This window comes from Atta colombica, unplaced genomic scaffold (assembly GCF_001594045.1).
Source record: "Atta colombica isolate Treedump-2 unplaced genomic scaffold, Acol1.0 scaffold126, whole genome shotgun sequence".
NCBI lineage: Eukaryota > Metazoa > Arthropoda > Insecta > Hymenoptera > Formicidae > Atta > Atta colombica.
Window position 1 is genome coordinate 291,118 of NW_017259213.1, and position 17,559 is coordinate 308,676.

At 32.0% G+C, this 17,559-nt stretch overlaps 5 protein-coding genes across 11 annotated transcripts in view; 2 read left to right on the forward strand and 3 right to left on the reverse strand.

The window, feature by feature from the left end:
- The window catches only part of LOC108695040 (ATP-binding cassette sub-family B member 10, mitochondrial), a 3,365-nt gene extending 1,495 nt beyond the window's left edge, over positions 1–1,870 (forward strand). For all 3 annotated transcript variants that reach the window (XM_018204771.1, XM_018204769.1, XM_018204770.1), the window contains 2 exons: positions 365–1,473; positions 1,582–1,870. In XM_018204771.1, coding sequence (XP_018060260.1) covers positions 365–1,473; positions 1,582–1,842 — 1,370 coding nt within the window. In that variant the 3' untranslated portion in view covers positions 1,843–1,870. The remainder of the gene's footprint in view (positions 1–364; positions 1,474–1,581) is intronic.
- A 2,477-nt stretch (positions 1,871–4,347) lies between these two features.
- On the reverse strand, positions 4,348–6,779 carry LOC108695071 (serine/threonine-protein phosphatase 4 regulatory subunit 2-like). The gene is made up of 2 exons (XM_018204818.1): positions 5,866–6,779; positions 4,348–5,772 (listed from the first exon to the last, which is right to left on the reverse strand). Exons 1-2 carry the CDS (start codon positions 6,616–6,618, stop codon positions 4,348–4,350), a joined length of 2,178 nt encoding a protein of 725 aa, XP_018060307.1. The 5' UTR covers positions 6,619–6,779.
- Positions 6,780–7,624: 845 nt separating this feature from the next.
- Positions 7,625–9,973, reverse strand: LOC108695066 (calcineurin subunit B type 2). The gene is made up of 5 exons (XM_018204809.1): positions 9,835–9,973; positions 9,617–9,656; positions 9,170–9,381; positions 8,900–9,109; positions 7,625–8,834 (listed from the first exon to the last, which is right to left on the reverse strand). The coding sequence occupies exons 1-5, from the start codon at positions 9,835–9,837 to the stop codon at positions 8,787–8,789; spliced, it is 513 nt and encodes a 170-aa protein (XP_018060298.1). The 5' UTR covers positions 9,838–9,973; the 3' UTR covers positions 7,625–8,786.
- A 2,293-nt stretch (positions 9,974–12,266) lies between these two features.
- Positions 12,267–14,765, reverse strand: LOC108695171 (enkurin). Its single transcript, XM_018204930.1, has 3 exons — positions 14,586–14,765; positions 12,541–12,678; positions 12,267–12,458 (listed from the first exon to the last, which is right to left on the reverse strand). The coding sequence occupies exons 1-3, from the start codon at positions 14,763–14,765 to the stop codon at positions 12,267–12,269; spliced, it is 510 nt and encodes a 169-aa protein (XP_018060419.1).
- Positions 14,766–17,110: 2,345 nt separating this feature from the next.
- The window catches only part of LOC108695067 (myeloid leukemia factor), a 6,667-nt gene continuing 6,218 nt past the window's right edge, over positions 17,111–17,559 (forward strand). For all 5 annotated transcript variants that reach the window (XM_018204810.1, XM_018204811.1, XM_018204812.1 and 2 more), the window contains exon 1: positions 17,111–17,317. In XM_018204810.1, the coding sequence (XP_018060299.1) occupies positions 17,265–17,317 (53 nt within the window). In that variant the 5' untranslated portion in view covers positions 17,111–17,264. The remainder of the gene's footprint in view (positions 17,318–17,559) is intronic.

Below are 17,559 nucleotides of genomic sequence, written 5' to 3' on the forward strand. Positions count from 1 at the left end.
GATGTATTATTGTCAAAGTTGATTATATTATATTACTACATTTAGGTATTTTCTGTTAATGAATTCAGTCATTTGCAATGCATTGGACTAGTGCACATTAAAACGGCTGTTATATAAAGTATTATATAAAGTACCTACATACAGTAGTATAATTATTTTTGATAATGAAATAATACATATATATTTATATATTTTTACATTTAATTTACTAATTTCATTGCAGCAGCTTTTAATCTATGCATTAATCTAATGGAAGTGATTGAATTTGTTATATGTAGCAGTTTTTAATATATACTAATCAAGTGTAGTAATGTGAATGATTGAATGCATTAAAATCTTTTTTGATTTTATATTTTTTCTTCAGGAGATACACAACTTATTAGCTCTGCCGTGACATCCAATGTATCAGATGGTTTGCGTTCCGCTATTATGGCTATAACAGGAATGTCCATGATGTTTTATGTATCACCATCATTAGCTTTACTCGGTTTGGCTATAGTACCACCTGTCGCAGTTTTTGCTGCTATTTGCGGACGTGTTTTGAAAAAAGTTTCCAAGGATCTCCAAAGCAGTATTGCAGTGGTCAATGCAACTGCGGAGGAAAGAATTGGCAATATAAGAACTGTCAAGGCGTTCGCGCAAGAAAAACGCGAGATTAATAGATATAGCGCTAAATTACAAGACGTTCTAAAATTATGTTATAAGGAAAGTTTATATAGAGGAATGTTTTTCGGTATGACTGGTTTCTCTGGAAACGTTATTGCTCTTTTAGTCCTTTACAATGGAGTATTTATGGTATCAAATGCCGATATAACAATTGGAAGCTTAAGCGCCTTTTTATTATATGCTAGCTATGTGGGCATCTCTCTCAATGGATTATCTAAGGCATATAGCGAGTTAAATAAGGCTCTAGGTGCTAATGCTCGTTTGTTTGAATTAATTGATCGACAGCCGCTTATTCCCATTCAAGGTGGGCAAATTTTAGGAAAAGAATTATCAGGCAATGTGACGTTCCAAAATGTTTTTTTCGCATATCCAACGCGAGAAAAGATGCCTGTGTTGAAAGGTTTTAATTTAAACATAAAGAAATGTTCTGTGACGGCTATTGTTGGTTCCTCGGGTTCCGGTAAATCTACCGTCGCGTCACTTTTACTAAGATTGTACGACCCTACAAAAGGATCGATACTTTTGGATAACCACAATCTTTGTCTGCTTGATCCTGCGTGGTTGAAGTCTCAGATCAGCATTGTATCTCAGGAGCCAATTCTTTTCAGTTGTTCAATAAAGGATAATATATTGTATGGAATGGAATCTGCGACAGATTTTGATGTAGAAGAGGCTGCAAGACAGGCGCATGTATTGCAGTTTGCAGAAAAAATGACTGATGGATTAGACACAATAGTCGGGGAAAGGGGTATTGCCCTTAGTGGCGGACAACGTCAAAGAGTTGCCATTGCCAGGGCATTAATAAAGGTAAATCGTTACTTAAATACATTCGTGATTATTAAAATAATCAGCACACACACACACACACATATATATATATAATAATAATAATAATACGTTATTTGTTGTCTCTAGAAACCAAAAATTTTGATACTGGACGAAGCAACCAGTGCTTTAGATGCAGAAAGTGAATCTTTCGTTCAAGAAGCTGTAGAACGTGCAATCCGTGGAAGGACAGTGATAACAATTGCCCACAGACTTAGTACAATAAAGAACGCTGATAAAATCGTGGTACTTGATGGAGGACAAGTGGCGGAAATCGGCACTTACGTCGAATTAATGAATCTGGAGCATGGCCTTTTCAAAAAATTAGTAAAACATCAAACATTCGCATAGATGTATAAAACAAATCGTTAAACAATAATTTACTGTTTCATTAACGCTGTTTTTATGGTTAATGTATTATATGTATATACATATGTATATTTATTATCTTTTAAATATTCAAAATTATGTAAAAAAATTGCGCACATTATTGGCACATTTCTTGACTTGAGGAATATGTGTTATTTAATTGGAATAAAAAATAGAAGAATGAAATACTATATCTAGTGCTATATGTTTATTGCTGAATGTTATAGAAAGATACGTAACATATTATTCGCGAAAATAGTTGCACAGACACAGCGAGGTATAATTATTACATTGTGGCAAGAATACAATACCTTCCGATCGTTCATACTTGTGTTATTTTCTACTTCTTTTAAAATATTTTTCTTTTAATAAGGTCAGGTACATACACAACTACGAATAAAAGATAGAAAATTGACAATCTCTCATTTTTATATATTTTTTTTATAAAATAATATACAGCTATTTTTTTAGATATCCACATTCGTATATTATGTGTTATTAATCTATATTAATTCTTAAATTAATATCCCATTCCTACAATATTCTAATAACGTTTCAGTAGAACCGTATCGAATCCGCTTGAGAACATTTTGTGCAAATACATATAACTGTAAACTGTAAAGCGATTCGACATAATGCTAATGGGTCCTAATTCGTGGCTCGATTTTAATAAGATCAATTTTATTGGTTTGCAATGGGCCACTTTAGATTTTTTTTTCACTCAGATTTATTATATATATAACCATATAGATTGAATTTGAATTCTGTATTTGTCAAAATATAGGAAATTGAAGGAACCAGCATGCTAATGTCCGATCACAAAGAGCTAACCATAAGCTCATAGAACATAGCTTGCTCTACTAGAGAGTCTTTTTCTCTTTTATACATAGCAAGCAGTTGTAAAAAAAAGGAATTACTTGCCTACTATAATGATAATAGAAACTAATTATACGATACATTCAAAATATAATTGATCTCGAATTAGTTTTAAGCAATTTTAATAAACAGCTCGAAACAATAGTGTTTTCATGTCTTCAAATGCTGCTATATATTGTAAAAAGTTTTATAAGGAACATATCTATGATTGATCTCGAACGTATTCTCGGAATTAATTGGTTCCTTTGGCATATATGTCTCCAGATTTAATCAGAACTTAGTACAAGGCTGTGATTACGAATGAAACTGTTTCATTCACTTCGATTGTAAAAATGTTACGCGAATACGTACTGTACTCATACATCATTATTTAAAAATTTATTCATTAGGTATATTTGTCCAATATGCAATGTACACAATAATTATAGGCACAACCTTATTCTAAGCAGATATCCGTGGTATTTGTATAAATCTGTATTGAAATGTTTACCAAATTTGACTTCTATACAAGCGGTTTTACAGTATTACAATCTTTTTAGGAGTAGGCAGTGTTCTTTTTCCCTCCAAGAGTTATAGAAAATTCATTTCGATAAATCTCTTTATAAGTAAATATCGGAGCTTATTCAGTCTAATGATAAATCCCAAATAAATAAAGCAGCAATTAATATTTAAGTTAAGATGATAAAGAATTTTCATTGAGCATTACCTAACATTTGCTCACAATTAAACTTTAAATCTCATGATTCTCATAATAATTACCGATTATGAAAATTATTTATATATATATCGCGTTCACAAGCATGTCTCACCTTTGTGAGAATCTGGTATTTGACTTTTTATAAATTAAATTTTTCAATTAAAAAATTATAGTATTTCGTTTGTAATTGTACTAACAATAATTTTGCTTGTAGTGTCCATATATTAAAAAATATTAAAATTAAAAAAAATGACTCGACTTAAAAAAAAAATTGTTATCTTGATTCAGAATCGTTTGTAATTATTCGTAATGATTTTCCGGTCATTTATAATTGCACTGTTTAAAAGTTACAACAAATTTGCAATAAACAAATTACATATAGTATACGTAAATTTACAAATTTGTTGTAACTTTTGAACGGCTTAATTACAAACGATTGGAAAAGCACTACAATCACAACGATTGTAAAAAATATCCCGTGAGCGAATTTGAGATATTTTAAGAATTGGCAAAATTATTTTTTTTATTTATCGTTAAAATTTTTTATTTATCGTTGTAATTTTTAAATGGTGCAACTACAAACCGAAAATCACTACAAACGATTCTGAATCAAGATATATATCAATAATTTTTTTTATCTTAAAGTCGAGAGAGCGAGTAATTTAAAAAAATTTTTATATTTTTAATATAAAGAATTACAAAAGAAAATTATTATTACTATAAACGAAATACTATCATTCTTTTTTATTAAAAAATTTAATTTATAAAAAATCAGTTCACAAAAGTGCATGTCGCAAACATCTTCATGTGCAAAGATATTTACGAATTGGTTCATATTCTGACATCTATCTTAGGAATAGATATCAAAAATTAAACAAAAGGAAGGAGAAACATGCCAATTAGATAAGTCAAGATTAACTTTTCGGCAGCTCCTCCATTGCTTCCTGCTCCATAGGTTCATCCTGTTGAAACGTCGATAATGATTCTTCATCGTCGATTTCCATTAATTCCTCCGATTCCTTTCTACATGCTATACTCTCTATTACAGAAGATTGGTTTCCTTTTATCGTGATGCCTGCCGTTGTTTTATTGCCTTGTGAATTTGCTACATTGTCGTCTTGATCGCCTGTTAACTTGTCATCCTTTGGAGATCGACAACTGACATTATCGGAGTTTTCTATTGTTTCGACAGTAGGTGAGACAGGATCGAGTTTTTCAATTACAGATGTTGCTTCTTTAGATTTTTCTACGCTTATTGGATCCGGTGTCATAGACTCGACAAGAATCATTTTGTCATTGGAAATTTCCATAATGTTTAAATTATCGTTGTTATCAGATTCTTGCTCTTCTTGTCCATTAGTGTTGCTGTTGGAAGATGCTGTTGTAGGAATAGCTTTTAGGTCTTTATCCGTCTCTTCTACACTTTCCGTTTTTTGACTAATAGATTGATCATGTGCGAAACACTCTGTGGAAGAAATTGTTTCAGACTCTTCTTTAGAGTGTATCTCGGATTTTTCTGTTTTGTATAACGCTTCGGTACTAGACACGATGACTGCGCTCACACACTCATTGGATGGGACAGTGCTATCTTTTTCCATGGACTGCGATTCGACGAGTGCCATCGCATTTGTATTGTGGTTGCTCGTGGAACGCAAGTTTTCCTCATCCAAGTCCTCAAGGATTGACGATTCCTCCTTTGGTTTATCGCGAGCTCTTTCTTCAACACTTTCAGTATCATCCGTCAAAGCGTCAGATTTCATCTCGACGTCGGTCTGTAATAAACTTTCAGTTAATCTACTTTCATCACGAGGCATCTCATTGGGATCTATATGATCAGGACTCGATTTGGTCGTTTCTTCATCTTTCAAGGACTGCCCAATCTCCTCCTCCACGCTACCTAACTTCGACGAATCCGTGGTTTTCTCATTGGACTTGTCCACAGACTTATCACTGGATTCGAAGCGTTTTGCTTGGAAAGCAGCTTGTAGCTTCCGCGTGGTATCTGTCGTTAACGGTATCACCGTAGCCACCACGGTCACCGTCGTCGTCGCCGCCGTTGATACCGATGTTGTTGACGTTGCTGTCGTTGTCGTTGTTGTTGCTGTAACAGTCGTCGTGGTCGTAGTCGTCGTTGTAGATGTCGTGGTACTTGCTATTGCTGTGCTTGCCTCAATCTCCTCATTCTCCAGGTCTAAATTAGGTTGAGAATTGGTGTCCTCGTTCATGATCGCCACTGCTATATCAGTGCTCGGAATCATGGAGTCTTCAGAGACTGCTCCAACTGCCGGTAGACTCTGTACCACAGGAACAGCAGTCGCTATGGCTTCTGATCCGTGTGGCTGTAAATTTAAATTCGATATAGTGGAGAAGTCTGAGACTGTAGTGATATAATTGGTCGCCGAGATATCCGTTCTAGAGGTAACTTGTTCGACCTTCTCTCGTGCAGTCTCCTCAGTAAATAGATTCTTGGTCAAGGTAGAATCAGATGCCGGTATGACACTGCTGTGCATAAGCGGTTGTTCGTTCTCGACGGTATGTACGCTAATTGTAACGGTGGAGCTACAATCTTTCTCCCAGTATTCCATCTCCACGTCCTGCGAGGTTGGTTGTACTGGTTGCACCGGTTGCGACTGAGTCGTCTGCGAGGAAGGCTGTGAAGAGGGCTGCGACGGTGACGGCGGTGGTGGTTGCTGTGTAACGGAAGCTGCGTCTTCTTCGACGGAGCCGTTAACCATACCATCGCCCGTTTCGCCACGTCTGGTTATGGGTCCAGGTTCGCGCGTCGATACCACCAGAATGTTCTTCTCGATGGCGCGCATGAACTTGTCCACGCGATTATATTCCTTACGCGGCGCCGTCAGCAGCTCGCATATTCGTTGAACGGTGAAAGGCGCGTTCGCGAACGATTCCAACCTCTCGAGGAGGTTGCTCTTCATGATATCATAATTGAAATGCTCGACGTTCGGACAGGGCGCGAGTTCCAGAGTGGGGCAGCTTTCATAAAAGTCCGTCATCACACGGGTGAGCTTCTCCCGGACAAGGGTCTTGATCAATGGCCACTGATATACTGGATCGCCGGTCTTGGCGACCCAACACAGATAATCCTCGAGCTCTTGTGGGATCACCGACGGTCGCATCTTCTGGAACTCGTCGAGTGCCTGTAACACTTCCTCCAGATTTTCCATCGTCTCCGCCGCCGCCAACTACCACCACCGACGAGTCTTCTACGTTTTCTCTCAATTATCCCGATTGTTTGTCAACAAGATGAGTCGCGTAAAAATCCCAGGAATCTCAGAAGGAATACTCCGCGCAAGAGAAACAACCAAAAATGTAAACTAGCAAACACACCGGCCACAAAACAGCAACAATGAGAGCGGCGACGAGGAGGGAGAACAGCAGGGCTACCAACTGATGGCGTCACAAATTTCCAAGCGATATCTCGAGAACTATTTTTTTTTCAAATTGATATAATTCTAATACATAAAATAAATATATTATACATTTCTAACGAAAAATAAGTTTCTTTTAAGACGAAAATATCTAAAAAAAAAAAAGTTTCTATTTCTAAAAAAAAATCTGTACATGAAAGTCTATATTCCAGACGGAAATGCATATAATTGCAGAAAATTAGTTAAATCGATTATAGAATATAAAAGATTTTTTTTAATATTAAATAATTGAATTTCTTTATGTATATTTGCAATTATGTAAATTTTTCTGGATACATTATTTTGTCCTGAATTTTGTCCAATTCGTTCTCATTTCGTTTCAACTTTGTTCAAATGAAAACGCTGATTATTCTGCGCGCAATCGTTGTAGTCAGCACTACGATATTTCGACATCAATTTCCTCATTAATTTAACTCATTAAATTGAAATACCATGATAATGAAGCAAAATAAAAAAAAAATCATAAAAAAGAAATTGGTCAATTTATAAATCTTCCCCATGAAAAGGCTCTTTATCGAAAAATTCTTTGAATTAGTGCACACAATGCAATAAATTGAAGTAAAAATAAACTATATTTGTTTCGCTTCTTCAATTTATTGCACGAGTATACCAATTCATCGAACATAATACAGAAATTATATATATATAATAAATTACTGTAATAACATAAATGTGCTTAACTTAAATCGTTAAGAACGTCCATATTCTGTATACGTATAGAAAATGAACGTACATATTTATAATAGATTAATCTTAATATATTTCACAATTTTAAACTTTAATTAGACATATGATAATAGATCATGTAACATGTAAGTATACATAGAAACAATTAACAATGATAAAATAAACTTATTTGTATTATAAATATCTTAATGTATCTGATAAAGATAAATTATAATAAGTTTCTGACTAATTGTGTATATGTAATAAATAAATATCTAAATAAATAAATAAATCGTACATTCGAAAATTCCAAATTGACAATTCAATACCAACATACAGTTTATACACACACACATCTTATACACACAAAGGCTAATCAAATAGACTCATAGGTTAATATAATTAATATTTTATGTAACTTCGCAAAAACTCCGCTTCACTGTATATTCCGAATGCACAATTCGTGATTGTTTATTATATAACATAAATACATTTTAATAGTTGGCTTATCTAAATGTTTATAACTTTTTTTCAAAATATTAATATATTAATACTTGTGAATATTAATATATTAAGATATTTATTTAATTTAAAAGTAAATATTCTTAAGAATTCGCCGACGAATGAAATCTTTAACGATATTAAAACGTCAAAGATATTAACAATTATTTTTTGAACAATGACAGAAATATGATAGGTTTCATGGTGATTATATTAATAATGTGATTTGATTTTACTTTCGTGCTTTTCCACGGAGAATTATTAAAAGGAACAAAGTGCATCTATATGTCTGAAAGTCCTTTCCGACAGGCGCTTGAGAAGACTGACTTTGCCACAAATTTTCGAGGAAAATCTTGGAAACCATGCAGCATTAAACTTAATATGTCAGTTAAAGATTGTTAATTATTTAAGATCACGTTGCTGGTCTTTATTTTTAATGGAACGCTCAAGATAATTTGGATCGTTCCAGGATATCTTTAACGACACCAAAATGACTGTATCACATAGATCTAACATTCATATGCCACACTAAATTAGTCTGGCATACCATGAAAATTTTTCATTTGGATAGACTTGTAATGATCAAAGGCTTAAGAACAATAATTGTGTAAATTCACTCTAAACAGATCTCTGTTAGAACTATCCCATAAATCTGTTGTTAATAGATTATTAATTTATAGATTTTAATTAACATACCACGTTTTAGAAATTAAGAGTTTTTCACAAACTTTGGTCACTTAAACATCAACTACCATTTTCTTATGAATATCTGTATTGCCAACAACCTGAAACAGCAGTAAAAAGTACATGATATATTGTTCACATTACAAGATATAAATGCATCACTTACAGAACAAAATTCTTCAAAGCTAATCCTACCATCTTCATCTTTGTCAGCAAACAATATTGTTTTATCAACAATTTGCTGCAATTGTGTATCTTTCAAATTATTGCCTACCATCATTTTTAGCACTTGGAAAAGCTCTCCATTGCTTATGTAACCATCATTATCCATATCATAAATTCTAAATGCAAATCGTAATTTGCTCTCTTTGTCACCCTGCAAATTAGCATTATGTATAAAAACACAATATAATCTCTATAGGAAAACGAAATTTACCTTAACGCTGAATTGAGACACTCCATGAATAAATTCTTTAAAATCTACTTCTCCATTACCATCTGCGTCAAATATATCGATTACACGCTGCACTAATGGATTTTGTTGTAACTCAGGCAGGGACATAAACTCATCAATGCTGAGTGCTCCGCTATTATCCAAGTCTAGCTTCCGAAATCTTTTCCCCAATCTTCTAATCTCATCTACGTCGACTGAAGAACAAATATTTACAATCATATTTATATCACAAAATAAGACAATAAAGTTAATAAATTTTTAATCAATATTTGAATTTCTAATGATATGAATTATTTGTGTAATTCATTTCACTGAGAATACAATATATCTCTAAAATAGCATTGCCTATCTTGTTTTATAATCAGATGAATCAGATCAGGTTACTTTGAGATAGATCCAGTAAAAGTCAAGGCATTCCTGACAACTTACAGTTTGAACAGAGTTCCATAGGCAGCGAACTTTCATTACCCTGCAAGATAAATGATTTTTAGGACGATTTTTATCCATTTGTGTGAAGAGACTATACTTCAAATCGTTTCGAAAGTTATTTTCGTCGGGTGATCATCGAATTAACACAAAATTGCGAGACAGTGTTGCGATCGTGGAACGAATTATGCAAATTCTCGAATCCGTGTGTATTTAATTACCATTTTGAAATAGCTTCGTAAATCTGTTGCAAAAGTCTTCGAGAAATAACAATATTTTCCAACAGGCAGATTCAACGGAGTTGAAACACAGTCGCTATAAAGGAGGGCTGCAAGACTGCGTATCGACGTTTTGCTTGTTTTTTCCTTGCTAGTATATTCTATTATCGTCCGTTGCGAACGGACATTGCGATTGGTCCGATCGATTTCAACCGCCATCATCGACCATGGAGTCGCACTTCTACGTCGACCTTCTCCGTGGTAGAAATGCGATCGATGCCGCTGAAAATGTGATAGGGAAAGATTATTCGAAATAAAAGATGAAGATGTGGATAAGGATTTAAGATTCTCATATCATTGACATCTAATTATTAATACTTAACCATTTATAAATATAAAGATGCTTTTATTAGCATCAACAATTGTTAATTAATTGTTTGTCAATTTTATAAGTATATATCTCTAATAGCACAAACGTCGATATGTCGACTGTAAGTTGACTTTGCTAAGTCAGGCTTTAGAGTCGACTTTGTACAGATACAGACGTTCTTCCAATATCGACTTTAGGACTTTAGTGCGATTTATGCTCACAAAGCTTAAGAGTGGAATTATTTCGTCCTTATTGTTTAACTATAGTTAAACAAGAATGAATGCTGTTCATGAACGTTGTGGGCATGAATCGGACCACAGCCTAGAATGGTTGACTTAAAGTCGGTTTACAATCTTTAAAGTGGGACATTGTATGACTTACAGACGTTTCCAAATCGTCTAAGGTCGACTTACGGACGTCCATTTTTCAGACGTCTAGAAGCTATAATCAACTCAGAGTCGACTTAGAGTCTTTGTTAGTGATGTTACTATTCTGATTCTGCTTTGTAAACGATGGATTTAAAAATAAATTGATTAAATTTGAATTCATTTTAGATTTAATTATAAATTAAATTGAAAAACTATTTATTTCCTATTCAGAATTTTGAATAGTATGTATCCATAATGATGTACCCATAAAAAATTAAAATTTTTGATATAAAATAAAAAATTGGAATTATGCGTGAGATATGGGCGCATTCAGCGAACTCAATAGTTGAGTGAGCGTTCGCTATTATTGATATATTCTTCCAAATTTAAAATGCTGATTGGATGATCTAAAAGAATAACCAATAACAGCGAACGCTCACTCAACTGTTGAATCCGTTGAACACAGCCACTGGCCTAATTTCCACCGAGGGTTTAAACCGGATCAGAATGAAAGAACCAACCAATTAAATCCTTACAGTCGAGTATTCCCCTGTTACAGTCGAACGATAGGGAAATGTTCGATTGTAGTTGGTTGGTTCTTACATTCTGATTCAGTTTAAACCCTCGATGGAAACTAGGCCATTGATGTTGTATAGGCTCCTTTCTTTTTAGTGATCACACATAAATATCATTTTATCCTATCTGACATTCAATGAACAATACTTGTGTCTCCTAAAAGGAAAGCAGCCATAGTATGTAATGATAGCTGTGTTTCAAATTTACTGCCAGTACCAAAAATGCTACATTTTACGTCGCGTGTGCTATAGATTTTCAGTACTGCAATCAATTTTGGAACACATCCAATCAGAAATGATAATGGAATCGACATCGAATCAACGTCGATTCGATTTCATTATCATTTCTGGGCAACCGATATGTCGATGATACGTAAAATTGTACTGGCGCCAAATTAAATTCCACAAAATTTTATGTACCATTTAAATAAAAAATTTTATATCAACCCGAGCCATGTTCATATATTACTGCCAGTTAACTGCCAGTACTGAAAATCTATAGTTACGTATATATTATATGTACTGACTGTACTGATAACTGGCAGTACTATACAAACATAATCTGGATCCCATACAGCACAGAATTTGTAGCAATATCGCTGCAATATTGCTGCAATGCTGCAACTTTGGTGCTATAGGAGATAAAACGTTTTAAGGCCAAAAAAGATTTCGGCATCCTAAGAATTGATTCTGTATCTTGAAATGAGGTGAAAATTACAAGTGAGCGAATTTATTAGGATACTGACAATTTTATTGGTCAACACATAGAAAAATTTGCTCACTTTTGTAATTTTCACCTTGTTTGAAGAATCGACTTCCTGTTTGCAGAATCATGTATGTAAAATTCATATAGAAATTTAAACACTAAGATGCATTTTGACCGAATATATAAGGATTTCTTATTTAATATTATATTATTAGATTAATTAGATTAATTTTTTTTAGTGGTGTCACTTTTAAGAGAACGTTATAGAAAAAGCAATTCATTTACTATGTATTGAAATCTTATGTGTTTCTACATATGTATACATATATATAATTCATAAGAATTTGAAATTCCAGGAGTTTGAAAGTTAATTTTTTTGCTAACATAGATTTTCGTTATATCGACGTTACAATATGTCAGTTTTGTGCATTAATCCTTTCGTCATAAACATATATATGCGAATGTTGTTCGATAATTGCTATGTCTTTTTCAAGTTGTTGCAACTCGCGCTCTATCCTCGCTTTCTTCTGCGCCTTCGGCAATGTGTCTGCGAGGAATGGCAACTTCCGGAATCGCTCCATCGCTTCCTCCCACCTTTGCTTCATGCCCTGTTTCCAGATGTACTCACTTCAGTCACTTCTGTCCAAATTAAGCGAAAACTGCGAGCATAGATATCCAATCAGATCTTACATCAAGCAGCTTCTTTCGTTCCTCCTTGTCAATATATTGACACGCTAATATTCTTGATGTCTCATCTTCATTAAATGCTTCAGCCGTCTCTACTCTCGTACGGACTTTTACGATACATCTTGGTATTTTTCCATAGTTCTGAAAAATATTGATCATAAAAATCATATAAAATATTAATTTGATAAACACAAATTAACAGTAACATTATATTGATATTTTCCCATTCAACGATATAAATGTAATATAATTAACTATCCAGCAAACGAGAATGGATTGAAATGAATTGAAATGGATTTAGATTTTCAGAAATATTGATTCACGGAAATGAATGCTTTTCAGTCCTGAATGCATTTTTATTCATTTATAGGAATTGCATGGAACATTTCTTTATGCCTTTCAATCTAAAAATAATATTAGTTTTTTCTATGCACAACACACATGTAAATATTATTCAATTCAAAATTTTGAATAGGAAATACAGTTTTTCAATCCAATTGCATTCAATTAAATCCAATTGAATCTAATTAAATCCAAAAAAAAGTATTCGCTATTTAAAATACGCATTCAGATAGAAAAAATTTCAATCCATTTTAATCCATTCTCGTTTACTGGTCAGACATTTTCAGATCTAAAGCAAGAAACTTTGTTAAGTAGAAGGAAGATGTACTAAATTTTAATAAATCTTTATTTGAATAATGTTAATTAAATATTTATTAAATGTAAATGTATATTTATTTAGTACAAGAACCATTAATTTGTATATTATATTTAGCAAATATTTACTTTTTATTAATAATATTTATTTTTTATTAATATATTAGTGCTATTTAAACAATTATTTATTAAAATTTAGTATATTTTTTCTCAGTATATAATAACAGGGATGCATATTCGGGAAATATTTGGTATCCAACATTCTTTTCTGTCCGATAATTGGATATCATTAGTACCCGTAATATTATAATTAATTATATCCGGCTAATTTTATATTGAAAATTTGCATCTTTAATGCAGAATTTCATTTTTTTTAGTTAAACTTCTTGCACAGTTCATCTCTCTTTCCTCTTTTTATTTTTATGTTGGGAAGATAAAGAAAATTATTATTGTTTTTTTTTCTTGCTTTCTCTTTTTTTGGAAGCCTTGTTCCAGATATCCAACCAGATATCCGGGGAAATATCCGATATCCGATCGAATAATTGCCCTATTGGATATCCAACTAGACATCGGATATCTGAAAAGAATATGGATATCCAATATCCGGTATCCTATAATTTTACGATCCGGTGCATCCCTAATAACAGCAATTTATTTTTTAAGAAATAACAATACAATTATTTATATTTATTACTCGAAATTATCTGTTTTAATAAAAAAAGATAAATTTTTAAGAAATATATAAAATTCTTGACAACTAAAAAATCAAAATTAATTTTTGTATTTTATTGATATTAAAATATACAAACTTTTAAAATATAAATTCAAAATAAAAGTTTCTCCGTTATCCATTCTTTGTTCATTGCAGAGAAAAAATTCATTCAACTGCTGCATCACTTCCTGGAAGCGATAATATTACACATTCTATGATTTTATAATTTGGCAAAATATTTATAAAATATTTTTCAGCGAAATCTTTTTTTTTGCTACAATCGGGACATTTGACATATTTGACAAGACAGCGAAACAAGCATCCCGGATGCGGGACTGTTTTACTAAAATTGAGACGTCTGAGCGCATTAAATATAATACATGTATGCTGCATGATAGTTACATTGTTGAGTACAAAATTATAACATTGATGTAATTGTTCTTTGATGTTTACTGATAAGCTACAATTATTATTTCATAACTAAAACTTGTCATAATTAATGCTCGCAACTAATTGATTACGATTTATATAAATACGTGCAAAGGCGATTTTTAAAAAATAGCTAGAAATCAATTTAGAAAGCGTTATTAAAAGCCAAAAATAATTATCCATAACGGTGAAAAATAACATGAAAAGCGAGCAGCAGGAATATCTTGCTCTGTACACGTGATACTCATACTTTTTTGTGCACATAAATCGGAAGTAATCCGCTCCTCTTTAAATCATGTGTATCGCCATAACGAGTATCGACGGATCGTTGTTTGGGCTCTGCCGGATAAGAACGTTTCGCATGAAGGATATTTTGTTTGATAAAATCCTTTTCTCGTGTGACGAATAATTTTTCCAATGAATCCGCCATTTTGTTCGTCTTCGCGTATCTATGGGCGACTTCGATCAAACAGCAATTAATTCAGCGATTCAGCGATTGATTCAATTCAGAATTGCTTAATGCAAAATTTCTTGTACAAGGATATATCTAATAGTCCAGCAAATCAGAATGGATTAAAATGGAATAAAATTTTTTTGGATTAAAATGGAATAAAATTTTTTTCTATCTTAATGCACATTTTAAATAGTGAACTACTTTTTTTGGATTTAATTGGATTCAATTGGATGCAATTGGATTGAAAAACACAGAAGTTGAAACAATATTGCTGCAATGTTGCAGATTGCAATGTAACATTGCAAAGATGTAAATTAACAATATGCCTGTAAAATGTCAGTAATATCCCAGAAATAGTTCGTCGAAAAGATGTCGTTATGATGAAAAAGTTGTCGATTCGAAACTTGCATCGAAATTTCAACATTTTCGAGTAACAAAAAATTATGTATGTAGAGAGTGCAATGTGTAGAAAGTTTGATACATTTTTAATATTTTTGATATAAATTTGTGATACATCATCTTATATTTTGAATATTTTTGTTCAAATCGACATTTTTTTCGATTTCATTTCGACAATTGCAATATGTCTAATCATAAAAGCTTTCTCAAAATTTTTCAGAATTTATAAATAATTTTATAACTTTTTAGAAAATTGTGGAATTTTTTTATATGAATCGGAACATTTTTTACAACTGTCAATAAAGTTTACATCTTTTCTTCTAGTAATTCTTTGTAACTTATTTTATTGTTCTACTCTGCTGAATAACATTATTTTTATTTGTACTTTGTAGTTTATTTAATATAATTTTATTACGTCACTTTTATATTGAGGAATTTCAGGGAATAATGTCTCTTACCATAAATGAGCACGAACTCAAGAAAAAATATCATCGATTCTATCAAAGTTTAACTAAACTAATTCTAACTCGATATCGAAATGATTTCGATTTTTAAATTAATGAAATTTAAATGTTAATCTATTATACAAGTTTTCAATATCCATTTGGAAGTATAAAAATACTACTAGTGTCACTGCTACTGCAATAATATTATTATTGATACGCAATAGTGTCAATGCTGAGCCAGTAGTGTTACTACTGCAGTAGTATATGACGACATATAGATAGAACTTCCAGTAATTGTAATTTTTATATAAAAAAAATTTATTAGAATAAATATATATCATTAGAGCAATTAGTATTATTTCAGCTAATAAAAATAATATTTTACAGTATTATTAAAAAGATATTATAAAGATATATAGATGTCATTATTTGTACATTACTATTATATTTAACATTAATTATATTTTTTATGTGTTCTACCTCTTTCGCAACATCTTTGAACAGATATGTTACAACTATACATCCATTAGTATTATGCCTGTGATATTTCAGAAACGTTGCAAAACTAAATATAATTTTTTAATTGTTACAATAATAATAATATAAAGATATAATTTTTTCTAACATTATGTAGTACAGTATTATACAGTACTTTTTTATTTAAACAGCCGTTTTTTACGATATAATAATTAATATATCCATTTTTATATTTAAATAAAAAATTTATTAATCTATTATTTGCTGGCCATTTTATTAGCTATTTATTTATCTTAAATATGAAATTAAACTTAAATATGAAATTTTGTATATTGAATTTAGATACAATTAATGCATCATTGAATAAGATGATAAGCAATTAAACTGCTAAAAATGATTTATCGAATTTATTTATTTATTTATTATGTGATCGATGTATTTGTATATTTGATGTGAATAAGATAATTTCTGTTTTTTTACAGATTTTTTTACAGATTTTTAATATAAAAATAAAAATTGAACTATAAAACGACTTGTATAGTGTAAAATGAAAATATATTTCCATGATAGGAAATGCATTTCCTATACTACATGTTGCAGCATTATTGCAGCGTTATTGCAGCAATATTGCTGCATGTTCTGTGCTGTATGGGATCCAAGCTATGTTCCTATATTACTGCCCGTTGTTAATACAGTATAATACACATAATGGGAATAGATTTTCAATATTGACAGTTAATTGGCAGTAATATACAAACATGGCCAAAATAGATATGTATTGTACATACGTTTCAAATTGCGGTGAATTGTAGAAAAATGTCGGACCAATCATCGACGAGGCTATGTCGTGGCTAGACTTTAATCATAGGGCTTCTAATTTAAGTGGTTTATGAAAATGTACCTTAATGTTGCATCCAACATTAACCCATATGTCTCATCTACATATATTTCGTCATTCATTGCATCACCCGATATCTGGATCAGTTCTGGAAAGTTCCACGAGAGTAGAAAGGCGCTCAAGCTTGCGTACGATTCTCGGCTGTTCTCTTCGTTCTCGTTTTTCGCGTGTCTGACGTGTAGAGTCAAAAACCCATTTTCTATTGATTGCACAGTTGAATTTTTCGAATTCCCGAGCATCCTGACATCTCACAAAATGTCGTTGTTCGGATCATTCATGGGCGATGACGATCTTTTTAACATCTTTGGGTGAGTTCTCCGTCGTGATTTCATTTGGATATGTATACATACTATTCCGCAGTTCTATTTGAAGTGCAATGGCTCTTAATGGATCTGTCAAATGTATTAGCATTATGACTGTGTTTGAAGTTTCAAAGAAATTTAAGTTAGAGGCATAATTCTCATCTCTTTACAAAATCAAATTCTTAATGGGCATGTCCGATCTTTAATATGTGCAAACGATTAAATATATTTATATATATATATATATA